This window comes from Balaenoptera physalus (assembly GCF_965194825.1).
Source record: "Balaenoptera physalus genome assembly, chromosome: 1".
NCBI classification, from domain to species: Eukaryota; Metazoa; Chordata; class Mammalia; order Artiodactyla; family Balaenopteridae; genus Balaenoptera; species Balaenoptera physalus.
Window position 1 is genome coordinate 106,682,131 of NC_138882.1, and position 27,368 is coordinate 106,709,498.

Sequence of the window (27,368 nt, forward strand, 5' to 3'; positions counted from 1 at the left end):
CCTGATTTTTCTTCCTAAATATAAAGGCACTGATTATTATCTTCAAGCAGCCAGTATTGATGAAAAGCCAATGTCAGTCTAGTTCTTATTTGTCTGCATGTGTCCAGGTCACACATTTTCTGTGAAAAGATCCAATTTCTTCACTTCATTCAGTATCTTCTAAAATTTCACAGTAATTTTTTTAGGAGTAAATATTTTTTTCATTTATTATGGTATAGGCTTTTATTCCAAATATTTAGGTTTTGTATCTGGGGAAATTCCCTGAATAATTTCTTTGATAATTTTCTTTACTCTTTTTCTCTCTCCTCTCATTCTAGAAAGTTGCTTTTCAGATGTTGGAGCTTCTGGATCAATCCTATATGCATCCATATATTTTGCCTTCTTTTCATTTTTATCTTTTTCTTTTAGTTTTGGGGAAAACTCTTTTTATCTTCCAACCCATTATTTTTTAAAATGAAATCTGTAAGCATTGTACTAATGTATACTGTCAAGAGTGCCTTTTCCCCACAGTTTTGCCAACAGAATTTGTTATCAAATTTTTGGAATTTTGTCAATCTGATAGGTGATGTGTATCTCAGTATGGTTTTTAAATCTTCTTTATTGAACTAAATTTTCATACAGTAAAATGGACTCTAATTGTATACTTCAAAGAGTTTTGACAAATGTATATACCTGAGGAACCAACACCCCCAATTAAGATATAGAACATTTTCATTGCTCCAAAAAAAATAAAAAAAATTAAAAAATGAAATCATATCTTTAATTTCCAGTAGATCTTCTGTGTTTTCCTTTCACAGTATATAGTCTACAATATACAAATCTCTTTAAAGACACTAGGATTTCTTCTGCTCTCTGAATTATCTCTCTTTTTATGGTGGTCTGGTTTTTCTGCACATTTACGTTGGTCATTCTTATTGCAAGCTTTTCAAAAACATATGCTAATCCTTGTTTAACCACTGATTTTTTTAAAGATTTGAACAATAAATCTGCTTGGAAACTCTGTATTTAGGTGGGACTGGACACTTCATTCCATGGTGAGTAGGCAAGGAAACTACCAATGTCAGAATGCAAGAACCTTTGTTCTGGAGCTCCAATGCTTTCATAAGTTGGCCTAAGTCTCATCAGGCAATTAACACAGTTTTGTAGATTTTTTAAACTGCCTTCTGGGGTCCCACATCAAGGATGAATATGGTATCAGTTGCTCTTAAGCAATTCTTTCAGTGGTGTTCTTGTTTTCCGGGTCCTATCTCACCTGCGACATCCTTTATACCCATGTTTCTGAATCCCTAACTTTTTAAACAATTTTTTGTTATACAAGTTTCAGGGGTACAGCATTATAATTCAACATCTTTATATACTACAAAGTGATCATCACCACAAGTCTAGTTATCATCTATCACCAAACAGTTGACCCCCTTCACTTATTTCTCCCACACCTCAAACCCTTCCCCTCTGGGAGACGCTATCTGATCTCTGTATCTATCAGTTTGCTTTTGTGTTATTTTGTTTGTTCGTTTGTTTTGTTTTTTAGATTCCACATATGAGTGAAATCATAAGGTACTCATCATTCTCTGTCTGAATTTTTCACGTGGCATAATACCTTCAAGGTCCATCCACATTGTCATAAATGACAGGGTTTCTTTTTTATGGCTATGTAGTATTCCACTGTGCATATTTTTTTATCCATTCATCCATTGATGGACAATTAGGTTGTTTTCATATAATGGATATTGTAAATAATACTGCAATGAACACAGGGGTGCATATATCTTTTCAAATCAGTGTTTTCATGCTCTTTGTATAAACACCCAGATGTAGAATAGCTTAGTCATATGGTAATACTATTCTTGTTTTTTTTGAGAAATCACTATACTATTTTCCATAGTGACTGCACAAATTTAGTCCCACCAACAGTGTAAAAATGTTCCCTTATCTTCATATTCTCTCCAATATCAGTTATTTCTTATCTTTTCAATAATAGTCATTCTAACAGGCATAAGTTGATATCTCACTGTGGCTTTGAGTTGCATTTCCCTAATAATTAATGATGTTGAACATCTTTCATATTCCTATCGGCCATCTGTATATTTTCTTTGGCAAACTGTCTATTCAGATCCTCTGCCCATTTTTAATCAGCTTGTTTTTTTTGTTGTTGAGCTGTACGAATTTTTATGTTTTAGATATTTTTTATATGTTTTGGATATTAACTCCTTATCAGATAGATGATTTGCAAATATCTTCTCCCATTCAGCAGGTTGCCTTCTGGTTTTGATGATGGTTTCCATGCTGTGCAGAAGCTTTTTAGTTTGATGTAGTCTCATTAGCTTATTTTTGCTTTTGTTTCCCTTGCCTTTGGAGTCAGAGTCACAAAAACACGGCTAAGACCAATAGCAATGAGGTTACCACCTACAGTTTTTCCTAGAAATTTAATGGTTTCAGGTCTTACATTTAAGTCTTTAAACCATTTTGAGTTCATTTTTGTGTATGATGTAAGATAGTGGTCTAGTTTCATTTTTTGCATATGGCTGGCCAGTTTTCCCAACACCATTTATTGAAGACTATTCTTTCTCCACTGTATGTTCTTTGCTCCTATGCTATAAATTAATTTTCCATATATGTGTGAATTTATTTCTGGGCTCTCAACTCTGTTCCATTGATCTGTGTGCATGTGTTTCATGCCAATACCATAATGTTTTGATTATAACAGCTTTGTAGTATAGTTTAAAATCAGTGAGCGTGATACCTCCATCTTTATTCTTCTTTCTCAATATTGTTTTGGCTATTGAGGATCTCTTTGGTTCTGTACACATTTTAGAATTATTTGTTCTAGTTCTATGAAATATGCCATTGGAGTTTTGATAGGGATTTGCACCGAATCTGTAGATTGCTTTGGGTAGTATGGACATTTTAATAACAATATTAACTCTTCCAATCCTTGATCATGGAATATCTTTCCAGTTACTTGTGTCTTCTTCAATTTCTTTCATCAGTATCTTACGGTTTTCAGTGTGCAGCTTGTTCACCTCTTTGGTTAAATTTATTTTTAGGTATTTTATTCTTTCTAACACAAATGTAAAAGGGATTTTTTTTAATTTTTTTTTTCTGATAGTTCTCTATTAGCATAAGGAAATGCCGCAAATTTCTGTATATTGATTTTGTATCCTGCAACATTACTGAACTTATTTATCTATTCTAACAGTTTTTCTCTCTTTTTTTTGGTGGAGTCTTTAGGATTTACTCTATACAGTACTGTGTCATCTGAAAATAGTGACAGTTTTACTTCTTTCTTATTGATTTAGCTGTCTTTTAATATATTTTTTCTTCCTAATTGCTGGGGCTAGGACTTCCAATACTATGTTGAATAGAAGTGGTAATAGTGGGCATCCTTGTCTTGTTCCTGATCTGAGAGGAAAAGCTTTAAGATTCTTACCATTGAGTATGGTGTTAGCTGTGGGTTTGTCATATATGACCTTTATTATGTGGAGGTATGTTCCTTCTATGATCACTTTATTGAGAGTTTTTATCATAAATGGATGTTGGATTTTGTCAAAAGATTTTTCTGCATCTATTAAGATGATCATACAATTTTTATGCTTCATTTTGTTAATGTGATGTATCACATTAATTGATTTGTGGATGTTGATCCATCCTTGCATCCCTGAAATAAATCCTGCTTAACCATCGTGTATAATCCTTTTAATGTATTATTGGATTCAGTTTGCTAATATTGTGTTGGGGATTTTTACATCTATATTCATCAAGGATATTGGCCTGTAATCTTCTTTTTTGTGTTGTCCCTGTCTGGCTTTGGTATCAGACATACTGGCTTTGTAAAACGTGTTTGGAAGATTTCTCTCCTCCTCACTTTTTTGGAAGAGTTTGACAAGGATAGGTATTAAATCTTCTTTTAATGTTTTGTAGAATTTTTGAGTGAAGCTGTCTGGTCCTTGGCTTTTGTTTGTTGAGAGCTTTTTGATTACAGTTTCAGCCTCCTTAGTAGTAATCTTTGATTCAGATTTTCTATTTCTTCATGACTCAGTCTTGAAAAATTGTACGTTTCCAGGGATTTATCCATTTCCTCCAGGTTATCCAATTTGTTGGCATATAACTGTTTGTAGTAGTCTCTTACGATCCTTTGTATTTCTATGGTATCAGTTGTAATTTCTCCTCTTTTATTGCTGATTTTATTTATTTGAGCCCTCTCTTTTTCTCTTGGTTAGTCTAGCTAAAGGTTTGCTGGTTCTGTCTTTTCAAAGAACCGGCTCTTAGTTTCATTGATCTTTTCTATTATTTTTTTAGACTCCATTTATTTCTACTTTGATCTTTATTATTTCCTTCATTCTACTAATTTCGGGCTTCATTTGTTCTTCTTTTTCTAGTTCCTTTAGGTGTCAAATCAGATTGCTTATTTGGCATTTTTCTTGTTCCTTGAGGTAGGCTTGATTGCTATGAAATTTCCCCTTAGAACCAGTTTTGCTGCATCCCATAGATTTTGGTGTGTCATATTTTTATTTTCATTTGTCTCTAGATATTTTCTAATCTCGCCATTAATTTCCTCAATAACAAACTGGTTATTCAGAAGTATGTTGTTGTTACTTCATGATTATTTCCCCTTTTTATCTTGATTGATTTCTAGCTTCACACTATTGTGGTCAGAGAAGATGTTTGACATGATTTCACTCTTCTTGAATTGACTGACACTTGTTTTCTGACCTAACATGTGATCTATCCTGGAGAATGTCCCACATGCACTAGAGAAGAAGGTGTATTCTGATGCTTTTGAATAGAATGTTTGGATATTTCTATTAAATCCATCTGGTCTAATGTGTCATTTCAGTCCAACATTTCCTTATTGATTTTTGTGTCTGTAATGGATTTTTGTATCCATTACTGTAAATGGGGTTTAAAGTTCCCTACTATTATTGTATTGCTTTCAATTTTTCCCTTTAAGCCCATTAATATTTGTTTTATATATCTAGGAGCTCCTCTGTTGGGTGGCTATACATTTATAAATGTTATATTTTCTTGTTGGATTTACCGTTATCATTATGTACTGCCCTTGTCTTCTATTACAGTTTTTGGTTTATAGTCTATTTTGCCTGATATGAGTATGACTACTACGGCATTCTTTTCATTTCCATTTGAATAAAACATTTTTTCCATCCCTTCACCTTGTTTGTGTGTGCCCTTACTTCTGAAGTGAGCCTCTTGTAGACAGCATATAGATGGGTCTTGCTTTTTTATCCTTTCAGCCACTCTATGTCTTTTGATTGGCGAATTTAGTCTATTTACATTTAAAGTAATTATTGACAGGTGTGTACTTACTGACATTTTTGTACACTGTTTCTGGCTTTTCTTGTGGTTCCTCTCTGTTCCTTTCTCTCTTTCTCTCGTTCCTTCTGTTTTGGCAATTTTCTTTAGCGTTATGTTTAAATTCCTTTCTCATTTTCCTTTTTGTATTTACTGTAAGTTTTTTCTTTGTGATTACCTTGTGGTTCTCATAAAAACATAGTATGTTAATAGCTGTCTTTTTTCAGGTGGCAGCAACTTAAATTTGAACATATTCCAAATCTTTATTTTTTCACACTCCCCCTCCCTCATATTTTATACCTCTGATGACATATTTTACTCCTTTAACGTCTGCTTATCTAAGAAATTCTTGATCTCTCCTTTAAATTTGAATGATAACCTTGTTGGTTAGAGAATTCTTGGTTGAAAGGTTTCTTTCCTTTTAGTATTTTGAATATGTAATGCCCCTCCCTTCTGGCATGTACAGTTTCTGCTGAAAAATCTTCTCATAGACTTATGGGATTTCCCTTGTAGGCAACAAGTTGTTTTTCTCTTGCTGCTTTTAGAATTCTCTCTTATGCTTAACTTTTACCATTTTAATTATGTGTTTTGGTGTATCTTTGGGTTCATCTTATTTGGAACTCTCCGGGCTTCCTGGAACTGGATGCCTGTTTCATTCCCCAGATTAGGAAATTTTCAGCCACTCTTTCTTCAAATAATTTTTCTGGCCCTTTCTCTTGCTTCCTCTTCTGAGATGCCTATAATGGAAATGTTATTCCACTTGATATTGTCCCAAAGGTCCCTTACGGTAACTACACTTTTTTAAATGCTTTATTCATTTTGCTGCTCTGTCTGGGTGAGTTTCATTGTTTTGTCTTCCAGTTCATTGATTCCTTCTTATTCCTTAACTGGTTTGCTGTTGAACCCTTCTAGGTTATTTTTCTATTTCCGTTATAACTTTTGTTTGGTACTTTTCTTATGCTTCCTCTCTCTTTGATGAAGCTCTAACTGTGTTCATCTATTCTTCTCCCAAGTTTAGTAAGCATTTTTATGACTATTAATTTGCACTTTTTATCAGGTAGATTGCTTACGTTCATTTCATTTAGTTCTTTTCCTGAGACTTTGTCTTGTTCTTTCTAGTAGAACATGTTCCTCTATCTCATTTTGCCCAATTCTCTGTATGTGTTTCTTTTTTTTTTTCCTTTTTTTTTTTTTCTTTTTTGTCGTAGGGCATAGTTATTTATTTATTTATTTATGACTGTGTTGGGTCTTCGTTTCTGTGCGAGGGCTTTCTCTAGTTGAGGCAAGCGGGGGCCACTCTTCATCGCGGTGCGCGGGCCTCTCACTATCGCGGCCTCTCTTGTTGCGGAGCACAGGCTCCAGACGCGCAGGCTCAGTAGTTGTGGCGCACGGGCTTCGTTGCTCCGCGGCATGTGGGATCTTCCCAGACCAGGGCTCGAACCCGTGTCCCCTGCATTGGCAGGCAGATTCTCAACCACTGCGCCACCAGGGAAGCCCTCTGTATGTGTTTCTATGTATTAGGTAAATAAGATATTTCTCCTAGTCTTGAAGGAGTGACCCTATTTAGGACATGTCCTCAGGAGTTCAGAGGCACAATCCTGCCTGGCCACCAGGCACTTCAGTTGTGTCCCCTATTTGGGCTGCACGCACCCCACCGTTATTGTCGGTGCGACCTACTAGTGGACAGGGCTGCTCCTTGAAACAGCTGTGGGATCTGGCCATAGCTGCTTCTATGTACTGGTTGGTGGGGCTAGGACTCAGACCACCTATGGACCCAGCCGCAGCTGCTGCAAGGCACAGGTTAGCAGGGATATTCCTTGGTCAGCTGTGAGGCCTAGCCAAAGCACAGGGGTGGGTGGGGGTTTCAGAGGGATGCATCCACTGGCACTAACAGGTTAGAGGAAGAACTGCAAAATGGCAACCACCAGCACTGGCATTAGCAAGGTAGCCTGAGACTGCAAAATTGCTCCCACCAGTGTCTCAGTCTCCAAGTAGTATCCCAACTGCTTTCTACCTCTCCAGAAGATGCTTAAAATTTAGGAAGTGGGTCCCCTTCACCTTTGGTTCACAAGCTTTTCAAGGTGGTGCTTGATTTTTCCCTCAGCAAGAGGCCCCATCTGCCTTGTCTACCCATCTCAATGCTGTCCTTTTACCATTGGTTGTGGAGGCTCTGTTCATCCAGCTTTCAGGTCCCTTTCCAAGGGAATTATTCCACATGTAGTTGTACATTTGCTGTATCCATGGGAGAAGATGAGTTCAGGATCTCCCTACATTGCTATCTTGAACCCTCTTAGATGCTAAGTCCCTTATTTTTTTTATTCTTATTAGTCATCCATTTTATACACATCAGTGTATACATGTCAATCCCAATCTCCCAAATTATCACAACACCACCTCCACCCACCGCCACTTTCCCCCCTTACTGTCCATACATTTGTTCCCTACATCTGTGTCTCAATTTCTGCGCTGCAAACCGGTTCATCTGTACCATTTTTCTAGGTTACACATATATGTGTTAATATACGGTATTTGTTTTTCTCTTTCCGACTTACTTCACTCTGTATGACAGTCTCTAGATCCATCCACATCTCTAAAAATGACCCATTTTCATTCTTTTTTCTGGCTGAGTAATATTCCATTGTATATATGTACCACATCTTCTTTATCCATCTGTCTGTCAATGGGCATTTAGGTGGCTTCCATGACTTGGCTATTGTAAATAGCGCTGCAATGAACATTGAGGTGCATGTGTCTTTTTGAATTATGGTTTTCTCTGGGTATATGCCCAGTAGTGGGACTGCTGGGTCATATGATAATTCTATTTTTAGTTTTTTAAGGAACTTCCATACTGTTCTCCGTAGTGGCTGAATCAATTTACATTCCCACCAACAATGCAAGAGGGTTCCCTTTTCTCCACACCCTCTCCAGCATTTGTTGTTTGTAGATTTTCTGATGATGCCCATACTAACTGGTGTAAGGTGATACCTCATTGTACTTTTGATTTGCATTTCTCTAATAATTAGTGATGTTGAGAGATTTTCATGTGCTTCTTGGTCATCTGTATGTCTTCTTTAGAGAAATGTCTATTTAGGTCTTCTGCCCATTTTTGGATTGGGTTGTTTGTTTTTTTAATATTGAGCTGCATGAGCTGTTTACATATTTTGGAGATTAATCCTTTGTCCGTTGATTAATTGGGAAATGTTTTCTCCCATTCTGAGGGGTGTCTTTTCATCTTCTTTATGGTTTCCTTTGCCGTGCAAAACCTTTAAGTTTCATTAGGTCCCATTTGTTTATTTTTGTTTTTATTTCCATTACTCTAGGAAGTGGATCAAAAAAGATCTTGCTGTGATTTATGTCAAAGAGTGTTCATCCTATGTTCTCCTCTAAGAGTTTTATAGTGTCCGGTCTTACATTTAGGTCTCTAATCCATTTTGAGTTTTGTTTTGTTTTTTTAAAATATTTATTTATTTATTTATTTATTTATTTATTTATTTATTTATGGCTGTGTTGGGTCTTTGTTTCTGTGCGAGGGCTTTCTCTACTTGAGGCAAGTGGGGGCCACTCTTCATCGTGGTGCATGGGCCTCTCACTATCGCTGCCTCTCTTGTTGCAGAGCACAGGCTCCAGACGCGCAGGCTCAGCAGTTGTGGCTCACGGGCCTAGTTGCTCCACGGCATGTGGGATCTTCCCAGACTAGGACTTGAACCCGTGTCCCCCGCATTGGCAGGCAGATTCTCAACCACTGTGCCACCAGGGAAGCCCTGAGTTTATTTTTGATTATGGTGTTAGGGAGTGTTCTAATTTCATTCTTTTACATGTAGCTGTCCAGTTTTCCCAGCACCATTTACTGAAAAGACTGTCTTTTCTCCATTGTATATCCTTGCCTCCTTTGTCATAGATTAGTTGACCATAGGGGTGTGGGTTTATCTCTGGGCTTTCTATTTTGTTCCACTGATCTATATTTCTGTTTTTGTGCCAGTACCATGTCTTCATTACTGTATCTTTGTAGTATAGTCTGAAGTCAGGGAGTCTGATTCCTCCAGCTCCGCTTTTTTCACTCAAGACTTCATTGACTATTCAGGGTCTTTTGTGTCTCCATACAAATTTTAAGATTTTTTTTCTAGTTCTGTAAAAAATGCCATTGGTAATTTGATAGGGATTGCACTGAATCTGTAGATTGCTTTGGGTAGTATAGTCATTTTCACAATATTGATTCTTCCAATCCAAGAACATGGTATGTCTCTCCATCTGTTGGTATCAAATCTAATTTTTTTTCATCAGTGTCTTATAGTTTTCTGCATACAGGTCTTTTGTCTCCCTAGATAGGTTTATTCCTAGGTATTTTATTCTTTTTGTTGCAATAGTAAATGGGAGTGTTTCCGTAGTCTCTCTTTCAGATTTTTCATCATTAGTATATACGAATGCAAGAGATTTCTGTGCATTAATTTTGTACCCTGCAACTTTACCAAATTCATTGACTAGCTCTAGTAGTTTTCTGGTGGCATCTTTAGGATTCTCTATGCATAGTATCATGTCATCTGCAAACAGTGACAGTTTTACTACTTCTTTTCCAATTTGTATTCCTTTTATTTCTTTTTCTTCTCTGATTGCCATGGCTAGGACTTCCAAATCTATGTTGAATAATAGTGGTGAGAGTGGACATCCTTGTCTTGTTCCTGATCTTAGAGGAAATGCTTTCAGTTTTTCACCATTGAGAATGATGTTTGCTGTGGGTTTGTCGTATATGGCCTTTATTATGTTGAGGTAGGTTTCCTCTATGCCCACTTTCTGGAGAGTTTTTATCATAAATCAGTGTTGAATTTTGTCAAAAGTTTTTTCTGCATCATTGAGATGATCGTATGGTTTTTATTCTTCAATTTGTTAATATGGTGTATCACATTGATTGATTTGTGTATATTGAAGAATCCTTGCATCCCTGGGATAAATCCCACTTGATCATGGTGTATGATCCTTTTAATGTGTTGTTGGATTCTGTTTGCTAGTATTTTGTTGAGGATTTTTGCAACTATATTCATCAGTGATATTGGTCTGTAATTCTCTTTTTTTGTAGTATCTTTGTCTGGTTTTGGTATCAGGGTGATGGTGGCCTCATAGAATGAGTTTGGGAGTCTTCCTTCCTCTGCAATGTTTTGGAAGAGTTTGAGAAGGATGGGTGTTAGCTCTTCTCTAAATGTTTGATAGAATTCACCTGTGAAGCCATCTGGTCCTGGACTTTTGTTTGTTGGAAGATTTTTAATCACAGTTCCAAGTTCATTACTTGTGATTGGTCTGTTTATATTTTCTATTTCTTCCTGGTTCAGTCTTGGAAGGTTATACCTTTCTAAGAATTTGTCCATTTCTTCCAGGTTGTCCATTTTATTGGCATAGAGTTGCTTGTAGTAGTCCTTTAGGTGTAAGGTTAGATTGTTTATTTGAGATTTTTCTTGTTTCTTGAGGTAGGCTTGTATAGCTATAAACTTCCCTCTTAGAACTGCTTTTGCTGCCTCCCATAAGTTTTGGATCGTCGTGTTTTCATTGTCATTTGTCTCTAGGTATTTATTTATTACCTCTTTGATTTCTTCAGTGATCTCTTGGTTATTTAGTACTGTATTGTTTAGCCTCCATGTGTTTGTGTTTTTTATGTTTTTTTCCCTGTAATTGATTTCTAATCTCATAGCGTCATGGTCAGAAAAGATGCTTGGTATGATTTCAATTTTCTTATATTTACTGAGGCTTGATTTGTGACCCAAGATGTGATCTATCCTGGAGAATGTTCTGTGAGCAGTTGAGAAGAAAGTGTAATCTGCTGTTTTTGGATGGAGTGTCCTATAAATATCAATTAAATCTATATGGTCTATTGTGTCATTTAAAGCTTCTGTTTCATTATTAATTTTCTCTTTGGATGATCTGTCCATTGGTGTATGTGAGGTGTTAAAAGTCCCCCACTATTATTGTGTTACTGGCAATTTCCTCTTTTATAGCTGTTAGCAGCTGCCTTATGTATTGAGGTGCTCCTATGTTGGTTGCATATATATTTATAATTGTTATATCTTCTTCTTGAATTGATCCCTTGATCATTATGTAGTGTCCTTCATTGTCTCTTGTAACATTCTTTATTTTAAAGTCTATTTTACCTGATATGAGTATTGCTACTCCAGCTTTCTTTTGATTTCCATTTGCATGGAATATCTTTTTCCATCCCCTCACTTTCAGTCTGTATGTGTCCCTAGGTCTGAAGTGGGTCTCTTGTAGACAGCATATAGATGGGTCTTGTTTTTGTATTCAGCAAGCCTGTGTCTTTTGGTCGGAGCATTTAATCCATTCACGTTTAAGGTAATTATGTATGTGCCTATGACCATTTTCTTAATTGTTTTGGGTTTGGTTTTGTAGGTCCTTTTCTTCTCTTGTGTTTTCCACTTAGAGAAGTTCCTTTAGCATTTGTTGTAGAGCTGGTTTTTTGGTGCTGAATTCTCTTAGCTTTTGCTTGTCTGTAAAGCTTTTGATTTCTCCATCGAATCTGAATGAGATCCTTGCTGAGTAGAGTAATCTTGGTTGTAGGTTCTTCCCTTTCATCACTTTAAGTATATCACGCCACTCCCTTCTGGCTTGTAGAGTTTCTGCTGAGAAATCAGCTGTTAACCTTATGGGAGTTTCCTTGTATGTTATTTGTCATTTTACCCTTGCTGCTTTCAATAATTTTTCTTTGTCTTTAATTTTTGCCAATTTGATTACTATGTGTCTCGGCGTGTTTCTCCTTGAGTTTATCCTGTATGGGACTCTCTGTGTTTCCTGGACTTGGGTGGCTATTTCCTTTCCCATGTTAGGGAAGTTTTCGACTATAATCTCTTCAAATATTTTCTCTGGTCCTTTCTCTCTCTCTTGTCCTTCTGGTACCCTTATAATGCAAATGTTGTTGCATTTAATGTTGTCCCAGAGGTCTCTTAGGCTGTCTTCATTTCCTTTCATTCTTTTTTCTCTATTCTGTTCCACAGCAGTGAATTCCACCATTCTGTCTTCCAGGTCACTTACCTGTTCTTCTGCCTCAGGTATTCTGCTATTGATTCCTTCTAGTGTAGTTTTCATTTCAGTTATTGTATTGTTCACCTCTGTTTGTTTGTTCTTTAATTCTTCTATGTCTTTGTTAAACATGTCTTGCATCTTCTCAATCTTTGCCTCCATTCTTTTTCCAAGGTCCTGGATCATCTTCACTATCACTATTCTGAATTCTTTTTCTGCAATCAAATCCCGCTGCCTTCAAAGTCTGATTCTCTAGGAATTCCTCCTCCCATTGCGGGACCCCCAGGTTGGGAATCCTGACGTGGGGCTCAGAACCTTCACTCTAGTGGGTGGACTTCTGTGGTATAATTGTTCTCCAGTTTGTGAGTCACCCACCCAGCAGTTACGGGATTTGATTTTATTGTGAATGCGCCCCTCCTACAGTCTCATTGTGGCTTCTCCTTTGTCTTTGGATGTGGGGTATCTTTTTTGGTGAGTTCCAGTGTCTTCCCATCGATGATTGTTCAGCAGTTAGTTGTGATTCTGGTGTTCTCGCAAGAGGCAGTGAGGTCACGTCCTTCTACTCCACCATCCTCGAAGACGATTTTAATAAAAATGACCTAGGACAACTTTAAGCAGTGTAGTATATCAGTAACCCTTGCAACTGCTACAGGCTTCTTTCCTCCACACTGTTTCCAAGACAAGGCTGCGTGTCCTCTAAGAGCCGCTTCCTAAAATAGTCCTCAAGTATATTATGTTAAAAGACAAAGGTTCCTCCCATTAGCTTAAAAAATCCAACTATGAAATCCAACTATGCTCCACTTATAGGAAACATATCTATCTCCCAAGGCTCCAGTAAAGAGTCATAATATGTATGGTAGATCCTTTTAATTTCATCAGTTTTCCTACCATGTGCACATCACGGCAAGGTGTCCCTTACTTTTCTTCAAGGCAGAGCAGCTCCATCCTCAGCTCTTATCTCCTCTGCTTAGACACTAGTGCATCTTATTTCATCCTACACCTTTAACTACCACTCTCCATCACTTTCTGCCTTCCAGAAATTTGTTAAAAATTTCTTCTCCGGGCTTCCCTTGTGGTGCAGTGGGGTTTCCCTCGTGGTGCAGTGGTTAAGAATCCACCTGCCAATGCAGGGGACACGGATTCGAGCCCTGGTCCAGGAAGATCCCACACGTCGCAGAGCAACTAAGCCCATGCGCCACAACTACTGAGCCTGCACTCTAGAGCCTGCGTGCCACAACTACTGAGCCTGCGTGTTACAACTACTGAAGCCCGCACGCCTAGAGCCCATGCTCCACAACGAGGAGCCACCACAATGAGAAGCCCACACGCCACAACAAAAAATAGCCCCCGCTCACTGCAACTAAAGACAGCCTGCACAAAGCAACGAGGACCCAACGCAGCCAAAAATAAATAAATAAATAAATAAATAAATAAATAAATTTATTTTAAAAAGAAAAGTTTATTCTCCACTAATGGCTCTGTACCATTCTCTTTGCTTTGGGTTTTTTCCCCCATGCTTTACTCCTTTACTATAATTTTAATGAGATTTTGCAAAATAAAGGAGATAAAAGCACCATCATCTTAGCCAGTTACTTTTCATATTTTACCTATTTTTGCTATTTGTATTCTGTTCAACAAAAGTATTTATTATTCATGCATAAGGAAAAAGTCACATATTTTATTTGCGGTGTTTTTTAGGGGGAGCGATATCTTTCTATTTATTTCAATATACTTATAGTTTAAATTTTCATGCACTTACCATTGTGAATTTAGAAATATTTATGTAGGCCATCATTAAAGATCATATTACTTTCACTTATTTAGTGCATTCAGAGAATATACGCAACTTATATTCTTTCAGGATGCATTTACTTTTTTCTAGTTCAAACTGATACTATTTTATTCACATATTGTCCATGTGTTTATACCAAGTTGAGCTAATATATTCTAAATAGGTTTAACTGAAGATCTTGCTATTCAATATAGATAATGCCATAAAGACTTCTGATTTGCTCAGTTTATCAGGTCTTAGGAAGTTATAAAGTAATTCCTTTTTATAAAATATATAAAGATGCTATCACATCTAGTTTCTTCAAAAAAGAAGAAAAAAATATATTCGGTTTAGGTTTCATGAAAAGCTGGAGATTACTAAATGTGTAGTTATCACTGAAGTAATAGCACAAAATATGTTATCATCCATCATCTTTCTAACTGCATGGCTTAGTATTCTGCCAGTTACAAATTATTCTTATGAGGAACACACATAGAGAAAAATGAGGCAAAATAAGCCCTAAGTTACAATTAGTTTTGTCCTTTATTTGCTTTGGGGATCTGTTATTTCCCTTCCAAACACACAGGAACTGACAGGCACTAAGTAGAAATTTATCAGTTCTAAGGATAGGCAGAGGAGGATCTAAGAAACACGGGCCATATAGAACAATTTTTTTTAAGTAAAAAAAGAACACAAAGAAAAAAGGAGTATAAATGGATAGGAAAATTTCTTTGTTTAGACCAAAAGTCAACATTTACAGGCACTCATACTGCCTTTCACAATGTGTACGATAAATCACTTTTAAATTATTCTGTTGTAAAAATCTCACAAAATCCCTGGGTTTCTTTTTGGTTTAGACTTTGGCATTTATGAAGTCCAAGCTTTTCCTAAGATTTTATTCATAAATAGAGTGATAAAAAATATAATTTTTCAAGAAAGTCACTAATTTTTTATCATGTATTACATCAATTGATACTCTACATCTTTCACTGCATGGGACTGCAGGGTATGAGGGCTTGAGTTTTGTGGGATTTTTTCCCTGTACCTTTAGGGCTGCTCTATCAGGCTTGCACAAGGCATTTACCTTTCAAAACTCTACGTCTTTCAGGTAGATTGTGATTACATTTTTATTATTATATTCTATAAATGTAACTTTCACAGGAGCTGCTCATTTACCAATACAAACTGAAAATCGACTTAACAGAGTTCTTTCTGGCTTGCATAAGTAGTCCAAAGTCTCAAAGCATGAGCAGAGAGGGTCAGGTGAAGGGAAGCTGATGATCAGGTAAACAGCGTCATGGAAAATTTAATTTTGCTGACTTCTTTACTTAGAAGAAGCAGCTGAACTGGTATAATGATAATGACGTTCCTCATTTATTTCTTTCCAGATTGTATAAATAATTTCCCATTTTAAAATTCCACACTTTAGATTTAGAGCACTGAAAAAGCAACTACTCATGGTTCAAATTATAGTTAAATGCATAGCATCCAACATGAATGATCATTTATTCAGAATGTGATATTAATTCTATTTGCTTTGTTTTAGGACTCCTTTCTTTGCTCTTGGTGTAAGTATGTGTGTTGGAATCATTGGTCATGTTCACCCAACATGTTCATGTTACTCTAATTTCAGCATGTGGCAAATTGATGAAAATCACAGGCCCAGTTACAATCAAGACATCTGGAACCCGATTTGGCGCTTGGATGACAGATCCCTTAGCATCTGAAAAAAATAACAGAGTATGTTGCTTCCTCAAATGCCTTTGCTTAGAATTATGTTTTATTTAAGCTTTATGCCTACTAGACTATCCATTTTCTTTCAGGGATATTACTTTCAACTTGAAAAGTGTTACACTGTTTCCAAATATTTTCAGTTTGATAATATTAACATATCTACAGATACATGGCAAACTTATTTTAGTAAAATGTCCTATCCTATAATTCATCAGTATAGTGAGTCTAATTTTTTATTGGTTGGTCCTGTTTTATGCTTGAAAAGGGCTAGTTACAAGTATACAAAATTTTCTGTATATTCCTTCTAAAATTTGCTCCTTAGTGTGAAAAAAAACACTAAATAAGTAAAAAAGCTCAAGAGCTAACCAATTCACTAAACAAGCTAAAATATACCTAGAATCTAGGGGTAATTTTAAAGAAAACAGCATAGAGGGTATTTGGCAATGCCTGTATTATGAAAATCAATATACTAGAGACTTACCATAGCTCCATTTATGTTCTATTACAGAACTCAGTATACATTAGGATTCTCACAGGTTACATCCAAGCAAGTTTAGTAGCTAAATTAGTAAAATTATTTCATTAAAAGGTGGTTGTACCTATAAGCTGGTCCAATGAACAAGTATTATTAGAAGGTTCTGTGGTATCCATAAAGGAAAAATAAGTTGATTGTGCAAAATTAAGCCATATATTTTTCAGAGCAAGGGATGGACTAAATAAATTTTCTGAACGTGATGTTTTTTGCAGTTATTACTAATCAAATTGATCAGGTAAATGAACAAAGTGATGTGATTTGCATTGATATATGTTTGATTCACTCAGTGATATGCACTGAATGGTAAAAAATTTTTAAAACAACAAAAAAAGAAAGGACAAAAAGCAAATCAACTTCAAGGCAGTACATTTAGTTGTTTCCTTTCCACACAGACCATGTCACTATTTTTGCCAAAGCCTGCAGTACTATCACACTGCAGCAGGTTAAGTGGTAAGAGAATCTTCCAGAGCCTGAGAATGACAATATTAATATGCGCTGATTCTCACTGTCCTTATTTTGGAATTCTCAAAAAAGTACAGAATTTAATTACTCCATTTTTTCCTTCTTTCCAGGTTTGGTACATGGACAGTTATACTAACAATAAAATTGTCCGTGAGTACAAATCAATTGCAGACTTTGTCAGCGGGGCCGAATCAAGGACATACAACCTCCCTTTCAAATGGGCAGGAACTAACCACGTTGTCTACAATGGCTCACTCTATTTTAACAAGTATCAGAGTAACATCATCATCAAATACAGCTTTGATATGGGGAGAGTGCTTGCCCAAAGAAGCCTGGAGTATGCTGGTTTTCACAACGTTTACCCTTACACATGGGGTGGGTTCTCTGACATCGACCTAATGGCTGATGAAATCGGGCTGTGGGCTGTGTATGCAACTAACCAGAATGCAGGCAATATTGTCATCAGCCAACTTAACAAAGATACCTTGGAGGTAATGAAGAGCTGGAGCACTGGCTATCCCAAGAGAAGTGCGGGGGAATCCTTCATGATCTGTGGGACACTGTATGTCACCAACTCCCACTTAACTGGAGCCAAGGTGTATTATTCCTATTCCACCAAAACCTCCACATATGAGTACACGGACATTCCCTTTCATAACCAATACTTTCACATATCCATGCTTGACTACAATGCAAGAGATAGAGCTCTTTATGCCTGGAACAATGGTCACCAGGTCCTATTCAATGTCACCCTTTTCCACATCATTAAGACTGAGGATGACACATAAGCAAACGTAATTTGTGTTCATTGATCTAAACTGTGTCATCTGTGATAAACTCTATAGGACCCCTTCTGGTTTTTCTTTATAATAACTTTCATCATTTCTCCAAAGCATTTTTTGTTATAAAGTTGGTGTTTCAAAAAACATCTGAGCCTGTATAAACTAACCTGTTGGAAACATCTTAACTCCTAAATTTACAAGGCCTATCATGTTCTTGTCATGAAAAGCACTAAAATGAGGTTAAACGGCTAAAGTCATAGTTTTACAAAAGATTAATGATCTGTGTTATATTAGAGTCAGAGATTAATGGTGGCTTAAATGCATGAATTTTTTTTTTTTAACTCTGTCATTTTTGTACTGTCTTTTGCTCCACATCAGAAAATATTTTGGTAGGAAGTAGGAAAAAAAAAAAAGCACTTTCCCCCCATTTATTTCTAAAAAAGATTTAAGGATCTTATTTATATGAGAAAATATTATTAATCATTTTGCTGTTATACAGTTCTCTGATGCGGTGCTGTACAGTCATTTTTAAATCTCTTGCTAACATTTTATTGGCAATAGGTATTTCTACCATTGTAACCACCATTGTGCAACTGTATCTCTTCACTTCTGTGAAAGTAAGTAATATTTTTTATAAAATACACTGAAGTTTAATCTCAGTAATCATTATGGGTCACTTTTCAAGAGTGGTCAAAAAGGAAGTATCTTCTCAGCTTACCCCTTTGCATAAGCATTATAAACTAAAAAGAAAATCAAACCAGATTCCTTACATAGAGTCTTTATTTTACCCCAAGTTTACTGGACCACTGACATGGAATCCTAAAATTGATTCAGTAAGGATAAGTTATTCTGATCACTCCACCGAAAGCAACCCATATAGTTGCTTGCAAAGATGCAGTTGAGTCACAACTGACTTGAGTTGACTCTACTCATTTATTACACATTCAAATTCTGTTCTTTATAATTAAATATATTAATGTTTCAACTTAAATTTTACACACAACTGGCAATAATGTAATTTCTTGTGTCAGGACTCTAAAAGTACAGGAAGCACATGTGAAAACTCTTAAAAATAAAATTTCTGTAATGTCATCTAGACTTATAAATTCTGGAGAGCTATTGGCAAGATTTGTGCAAAAGAAAATTGTGGGAAAACTTGGGAGTTGTTTGTGTGGTTTACTGTATAAATAACCAATTTAGAAAACAAGATGGGACGGCAACCCCCTGTTACCCTGATTCATTGTGTGCAGAAATACTGTAACGAAAAAATAAAGCTTTAATAATATTTTATGTTAATAACACCAAAAACATATAATCAATATATATAAAACATGTCACTGAGTTTGGAGGTACTTTCCACATACTTACCTAAGGCAGTTTTATGGAAACTAGTGTGGGTTGGTTTTACAATTTAAAAAGCATATTCTATAATAAATAATATATAACTTAAACTGTTGTGAATGTTTAGTTTCACACATACATAATATCATCATTTCCTTTGTAAAGTAAGGATATAATAAATCAGATAAGGCATTGTATAAAGAAATAATACTTAAGAGTAATTCACTTCAAATGTCACAAGTAAAACATCATTCTCAAATATCTCACTGTCAAAACTATAGTATGAAAAACTCAATCTCAAAATTGTTAAAATTTAACAAAGATTTCTTTTTTTGCCTACAAAAAGTTAGCATGATTTAATGACCACTTTGGGTTCTTCTGCAATGCTGTCTTCTCTTTTAAACATTTATATATGTTCTCCTCTGCTTTTGAAAGTTAGAAAATTTATGGGACTCACTTGTCATTGTACACACACCACAAAAATAATCAGCCAATACTTTGTACATCAAGAGTTTGTATGAAGAAAGAAAGTCAATTTCAGAAATGAATGAGTTTTTAGTAGATGGCCTCTAGCAGATATCTGGGTCTTCATTACTTGTTTTTTAAAAAAATAATGTAACATGATATCACGTAAATTCAAAACCTCAATGATCACAGCTTTTTTGTGAGATGTATGGCTTGTAAAGCACTTTATTGTTTTCTATGTAAGGGTTCATCACCACATCCAGGTTATAGTGTATGTGCTGCTAGAGCAGGCACAGATTTTATTATTGTCACTAGAAGTGGGGTTGACATGGGTTTAAAAATGTAATTTGCATTAAACACTTAGTTTAAAAGCATTTTTCTTAATAAATTATTATCAGTTTGTGCCTGAAATAAATAAGAACTTACTCTAATCACTGTTTTTTTTTAATCTCCAACAAATAAAATAAATTTTATGAGGGAAATAATGACTATTTTAAAATCATACATGTAATCCAATCCATAAAGAAATCCAAGCTCAGAAAGTTTTAATTCTAAGTGAACTGTGTAATTGGAATTTTCTGAATTAACCAGATCATTAACAAACTTCCATGTCATTTAAATAATAATATGATCATGGTCTGATTGTGTTTGTGTGACATTTGTATTTGTGGCACTTGAATCATAATATTTATTACTTGCACCTGCACTTACATCTATGCATTCAGAAAATGACAGTGTGTTAGTGCATTACCAATATGTAGAGATAAAAGAGAAAATAATGACAAGTGCCTATATGCCACATTTCATATAGTGATAAGGTTGTGATAAGATTTACCATGAACTCAGAATCTCTGGTTCCTATCACCATACTCATAGAGTCATTTCATCGTTATAATCTACAGTATTCTCTGATGAAATCTTATCTTCATAAAATTGATTCTTAGTCCTAACAAGAAAATGGCGTTTATATCTGAAAATTACTACCAAACTTAAAATTACAACTTTTTCAAACAGAATTATTTTAAAAGTATAAATATAAAATTGTACTTATGTTCATCAACAAATGAAACCAGTTATTTTTCTAATAAGGTAAATTATATATACATATAATTATACATATTATAATCTACAATATGTATAATTATACATTATATATATATATATATATATATATATATATATATACACACACACACACACACACATATAATAATCCCTTAGCTTTATTCTCCTTAAAAAGATTTTTTTAAAACCCTATCTGAGCACTCAGGATTACCAAACTGTTTCTTTCTACAAATGCTAAATTTGAATGCAACTGATAGCAAAATTCAAAGTATCCCTTCGAGTTAGAGCAAATATGAAAAATTATTGACATTACAGAGTTTCTAAAAGCCAAGTCTTCTAGAAATATGGATATTTTTGAAAAAAAATTAAAAATGGCATCTTGCTGACTTGACAAGGTAGGTATGATTATATCCTTTACTAAACGTACAATTTGAGTTCCTATGACAATATAAAAGAATGTGAATTTATAGACAAAGCATACTTTGCCTCTCCATCATCACATGATTAGTGGACCATGAGAAAAGCTACTAAAAGTGGTCTACCTAGCACAATAGGCAGGGAGCATTAATTAAACTTTAGATGCTATAGGATGATACAAAGCCTTAATCTCTGACTGCTCATAGCTAGAAACAGTCATTACTAGAAAGGCTCAGAGGCACTAAATATCATTCAGTTCAGTAGGCTGTATCCATACTGAAATCAAGATCATGGAATGATTTCTGTTTCTAAAATTAAGTAAGCTCAGCGTAAATCTGTTAGCTGATAGTTTGTCATAATCAGTGACTCTTCATAAAAGGTCTTGAGCTTAATAAAATGTGTTCTTTTGAATTGTTGAACTCGAACTAGAAAAAACACTGTGAAAACATTAGCTGATGGAAGAAAAACCAACTTCACCAAACTCTTTTAGTTATTTTTCTATCAAATAATGAATTCAATTGATGGCAATATCTTGAATAAAGAAAAACGTTTACTCTACTCTTTAACCGGTCAGAAAGAAATCCTCCCCAAACTGACTTTACTAGGCTGATTTTTCTGAGTCATACCTTAATATTGTGTGATATAGTTTATCTCTCTTCATCAGGGTTAGGGGAACTTTAATCGTATTTGGAGTTTGCCTTGTCTCCAAACCGTCAAACTAATTGGCAGAAAACATATCCTCTCTGAAGCTCAGTCCATTGATTGCCAAATAAGTTTTACAAGTATAAATTATTATTAAGCATGACTTGAAAATAATATTAAAAAGGACATAAAGTTGTACCTTGTCAAGAGTACATAGTACTTTTCATAACTATAACCATCTTAAAACATTATTCACAGTTAGAGATATGAAGCAAAATGGTGAATACGAGAGATCTCAGGAATAGAGCTGCAAGAAATCTGCTGGTAAACCAAACACACATATGCAGTTCAGTACAAAGTTACATCCCTACCAAAGCTACAGTCTTCCCAGAAGAGACTGCACACATTTTTTAAAAAATAATTAAAATATTGCCATAAAATATCATTCTTATCACAGTTCAGACTTGGAAATATTGCATATCATTCAGACATTATCAGAAAGTAAATACTATATGACAAAAGTCTTGAAAATGGGGCAAAAAATGAGCTGATGAAAAGAAGCATTAGCCGTTTTAAAGGTCTTCATGGGCTTACATTCTAGTAAGAACAAGCAGCAACAAAAATATTAATGAAAAATAAGTTTTGATTGTACTAACTGCTATAAAGGAAGTAATTCTATCTCATAAAGAGTGACTGGGTGTTTACTAGGGGCAGGGTGGGATAGTCAAGGTAAACTCAGTCAAGGAATGAAATGTCACCATCTGATCCACACAAAAAATTTTACCTCTTCCTTTCCATTCCTAGAAATCCATGGATCAAATATTTATTAATATTTCTCTATTCAGAAATTTGTTTTGTTCATTTTTTGTTTTTTTAACTTGGGAGTTCAAGGATACACTTCTGATAATGACTGAACTCCCTGAAAATATATGCTAAATTTAGTGTGTGCTTGTACATTATTTTATGTAGGGGACTTACAGCTTTCATCACATTCTCAAAGAAAGCCATGACCCAAAAGATCACCACTATGTCAATGAAATTTTAATCCCAAATTTATTAAGCGTCTTTATGACAAGCACTGAATGTCTGTCATCTGTCTTACAATCCTCAAGAATTTAGCTTGCTTCAGAGAGGAAAGAAATTAACATCCTAGTATTACCCGTAATTTTTTTCTTCAGAAGAACGCAAGATTAAGTTGTTCCCTATTAAAAACAAAACAAAACAAAACCTCTAACAGGACTTTTTTTATATTTGGACCAAATCCGATTATTTTTTTGTGATCCAGCTTTAGAGCACATTCTTGCCACATTTAGTGGCCAAGAGTCTCTATTATGAGGCCTGTCCTACATCTACTGGAGTCTGGAGAACATTCTCTTATAGTTCTAACGCAGCCTTTTAGCAGCACCATTAGAATCTGACTGGAATTGAGGAGATGTAGTGTGCTCCATCAAATTTAACTGCAAACTCCTCTTCTGAAATTAGCTACCGCAGCAACACATAAACAGCAAAAGAAAAGATTGTAACACTTGCCTTGGTTTAGAAGCTATTGTGGTTGATATGCATGTAATCAACAGCTACAGAAAATAAAAATAATTTTTATTTAAAAAAATAACTCTAGTCATGTTTATACAGATAAAATCATGCTGAGTAGATAACTGAGGCTGCTTCCATCAGTGATATTTTGTTTGATTTCTTTTTCTTCCCCAAGGTACTTAAGAAGACATTCATTAACTTCCACTCTGATATGAACCAAAAATAATAAAAATAAATATCTGCAATGTCTTTATTAAACTCCATTAGAAACTATTCTTGGAAGATGTAGTACACATTGAAAAAGAAGTTGAACATGTCTTTGTATAGGTAATGAGTTCCTATACTCAAATGACATTCTTGCCCTTCAGGTAAAGTGTGGCCCAGAAAAGTGGTTAAAATGTATAATTAATTTATTATTAGCTTTTTTTTGCCATTCTTCCTTAGAAAAGGTACACTAAATAAATATAAAGAACCCTTTCCATTTCACTGTTTTCCATTTTCCAAGGCTATTTCATTTCTATTCTTTCATGTAAGGCCTTACAACATCCTTATGGAACAGGGAGGGCAAAACATATCATTCTGATTTCACAAATGAGTAAACAGAACATTTATGTTTCCATGTTTATATTTCTCCATAGATAGTTCACAGGCACCTCACACTCAGTATGTTTCAAACCAAAATCCTTATCTTTCCTTCACCTGCCCCCCAATCTATTTTTCCTTCCTACCCCAGTTAACAAAAATACCACCCCATCCACAACCTTGTTTTCTACCACAGCTTTGGCTCTTTAAACACACCTGTCCCTTCTATTATCAGATTACTATGATAAATAAATAAATCTAATCATATCTAAAATCTAAATCAATGCTATTCCAGATATTTGTTCTCAACCATTATCTTCCAATTTGTTTGGTTCACTCACTGTTTCCTGCTCTATTCAGTCAATCCTCTAATCTTCATCTCCATGCCCAGAGAAACAGATGCCCTCTTTGGAAACACCTCTTCTGTTTACTGATCTCTGACTCCTCTCCTATATAATCAGCTTTACTTTTTGCTTTGGCCAAGGGCCACTTCCATCAGCTATGGCTTTATAGAATACTTCCTGATCAAGCAAGCTCCCCACTTTCCAAGTCAGATTAAATGGTGGGTTTTATACCTTTCCTCATAATTCACATTTAAGACTGACCTCTTACTCTCTAAATTTGTATTTATCATTCAAAATTCACTTAAAATACTACCTTATTTCTGAAGCTTAGAAAACATCATTCTCTCAAAGTACTGATCTTATATTATCAAAATTATTACATCACATTTTAATTATTTGTTTCTTCCAAGTTAGTGTGGACTCCTCACTAGTATTTCCTGGCACAGTGTCTGATACAGAATAATCTCACAGTAAACATTAATAACCAAAGAAGTATAGGACTGAATGACAAGGTGACCACCTTCCCATATCTAAAAACTTTAAAAACATTGTTCCATTCTGAGAACATCTTAAGAAATTAACTTTTCCAAATTTATTGTATTGAAAATAAATTTCCATTTCTTACTAAGGTCAGATTCTAAATATAAGAAGCATAAAGACAAAACGGAGCTTAATTTACTCTTTGGTTAAACTGATCTCTCCAAATAAATTTTATTTCAAAAGTAAATTTTATTTCTATAGCTACCATAGTCATTTGCAGTCTCACCTTAAAACTCATTTTTTTAAAAGGAAAAAGCATTTAAATTTTCACCCACTCAGTTTCTGGTTCCCTATTTTGCCTTTTTTTCTCCTGTAAGTAAAGACATCTCTTAGAAATATATGTCTTGGCAGAACAAACAGGGTTTTATCAAACAGGCATGTGCTACCAGGTCAGGGAAAAGTGAAAGAGTCATCATTCTCCTCTCACGTGTTACCCCTTCTTCCTTATTCTATGTTTTCAGAGGGTGCACGAACAAGAAATCTGATGTTCATTAATCTGTCAATGGTTCTAAGTAAATGCACCTTCTAAGTAACATTAGTGAAGATCAGTTCTTCCTACAGTGCAAGAAACTCTTCCAGAAGGCAGAATATTTGTTCTAAAATTAGATCTAACTGCATGTCTTTGAGCAAGTTTGTTGGTTTCTGTAAATGAAAGCACTGGGCTCTCAGTAGTTTTCAAAAGCTGCCCTTTAGGGCTTGAGGTTTCCATAGGGATCCCTCAGAGTCTACCACAAGGGATAGAGGAACTTAACTGAGGTGGGACAATGAACTACAAACTCCCCACCACCTCACCACCTCCAATAAAAGCAAACTCATTTTATCTATTTTTAAAAATGCTTCTATTTTAAGCTTTTATTGCCAGAAAACATTTTTGTTGTTTTTTTAAAAAGTATAAAAGCCACTTACCTAGATGGTCCCCAAGGTTTCTTTCAACTCTAACCTTCTCCTAATCTGTTATTCTAAAAGATCAATAAAGGCTGTACATGAACTGGGGCTTGGATGCTTGTAGATCTCAGACTCAAAGGGAAAACACCAAGAGGAAAGGAAAGATAAAAGTGAAAGTTTACTAATTCAGTTTCCAAAAGTTTCCAAGTAGTTTCTACAGAGTCACCTATGTTATGTTAAAACTAAGACAAACATTTCATATTGTTCTCTATTACTTGACTAAAACTTTGTTCCTAACTAGGAATGTCTGCTCCCCCAATAAATCAGTTCAAAATCCATGGTTCTTTTTTCTTTGCACTCCTTTTAAGAACTCATCCTCTCACATGGCTTCAACTACTACTTAATGACTTCCAAATCTGTGTCATGTCTCCAAGTTCAGAATTTTTATCTATCTAAATGGTACCTATAATGAAAATGCTCCATCAATATAAAGGTGGCATTTCCATAAATGAACTCATCTTTCTTACACAAGTGTCCCTCGGGAATAAAGTCTAATCTCCTTAACACAATACACACAACCCTCCATCATCCTCAACAAATAAATACTTCGATTTCACTCCTCACCATTTTTCCCCTGCTATTCCTTCTCACTATAGCACTATCTGTAGTATCTTTCTTATCTGGTTAATTCTTGCCCATGTTTCAAAGATGAGCTTAGATTGTGCTTCTTCTAGGAAGCTTTCCTAACTATTCCCTCAGCTGTGCTATTTGCTCCCTTTTTGTTCTGTCATATTACCTGGTAACTGCCTCAATCACAGCACTTTTACTACAAGTGAGCATCTGTTTACTTGTCTGCCTCCCATCCTGGACTATGGGTCTCCTGGGATCATGTATCAGCATAGTATTCCCTGGCAAACTGTAAGTTCTCTGTTGCTGACCTGACCAGCCAAATCATTGTACTTCTTCAATAATATCACTAATATCTTCTAGACATATTTAACTCTTCCATCACCCTGATTTCCTATGTCCAAACTCTCACTAAAATACAAAAAATATGTTGTTTTTTCTTTCAAAGGATTTTTCTTCCACCTTAATGACTCACCCCAATGTCACAGGTAAATAATACAAGGTCTTACCATTTTCTACCTACAAAATGCCAAATGTTGCTGGCAGGTATCTCTGTCTCCAATCTCTCCTCACAAAATCTAACCTGCATTCTTCCATCAGTTTCACCTCAATAAAGCATTATGACACTCCCTCTTCATTAGGAAATCATAGCTTTCTGTTTCCCATTAAATCAATTTCAGGCTGCTCTGACTAAATCCACCTGTCATTTACAAATGTGCTTTCCATTACTACCCAATATACTTCCTCTGGCCCAGTCATAAAGTCTACATGCATAATATAAGCCTTCTTTCATCTAAGCTTATATCCACATTCTGAATGTTTTCACTCCTCTCTTGTTATCAGAATCTTTGCTAATGCCTCTTGGCCAAATGTAAAGCTCACTTAGTCCAAATAATTCCATACAGAGCATCAATATTAAAATGTAAAGAAAAACAGGAGTCACAAATTCTGGAAATGTGTGGCTTTTGTGTCTGCAGGAATATATACTGATGTGGTGAAATAATTGTCAGGGAAGGACTAGGTCACATTTATAAAATGAACAGACATAAAACCTTGTCCTTGACCTTACAGTCTAATTAATTACTTTCCCAACTATATGTGAGCTGTTTTGTTAGACCAACCTTTGTCAGAAGCTGACTAATGATGCTATAAAATCTGCTCAAATAAACCCCATATTTGAACCAACATATCACTGCAACTCACATTGTTTATTTTGCTCTGGAGGAATGATACAATTTCTAGTGGTTCTAAGAAATAGAACCTCCTCTAGGGACTTCCCTGGTGGTCCAGTGGTTAAGACTCTGTGCTCCCAATGT

At 35.3% G+C, this 27,368-nt stretch overlaps 1 protein-coding gene across 2 annotated transcripts in view; it reads left to right on the plus strand.

Annotated features, from left to right (window-relative positions):
* The window catches only part of OLFM3 (olfactomedin 3), a 201,742-nt gene extending 179,483 nt beyond the window's left edge, over positions 1-22,259 (plus strand). For both annotated transcript variants that reach the window (XM_082452554.1, XM_082452555.1), the window contains exons 5-6: positions 15,732-15,838; positions 16,940-22,259. In XM_082452554.1, the coding sequence (XP_082308680.1) occupies positions 15,732-15,838; positions 16,940-17,617 (785 nt within the window). In that variant the 3' untranslated portion in view covers positions 17,618-22,259. The remainder of the gene's footprint in view (positions 1-15,731; positions 15,839-16,939) is intronic.
* The last annotated feature ends 5,109 nt before the right edge of the window (positions 22,260-27,368 follow it).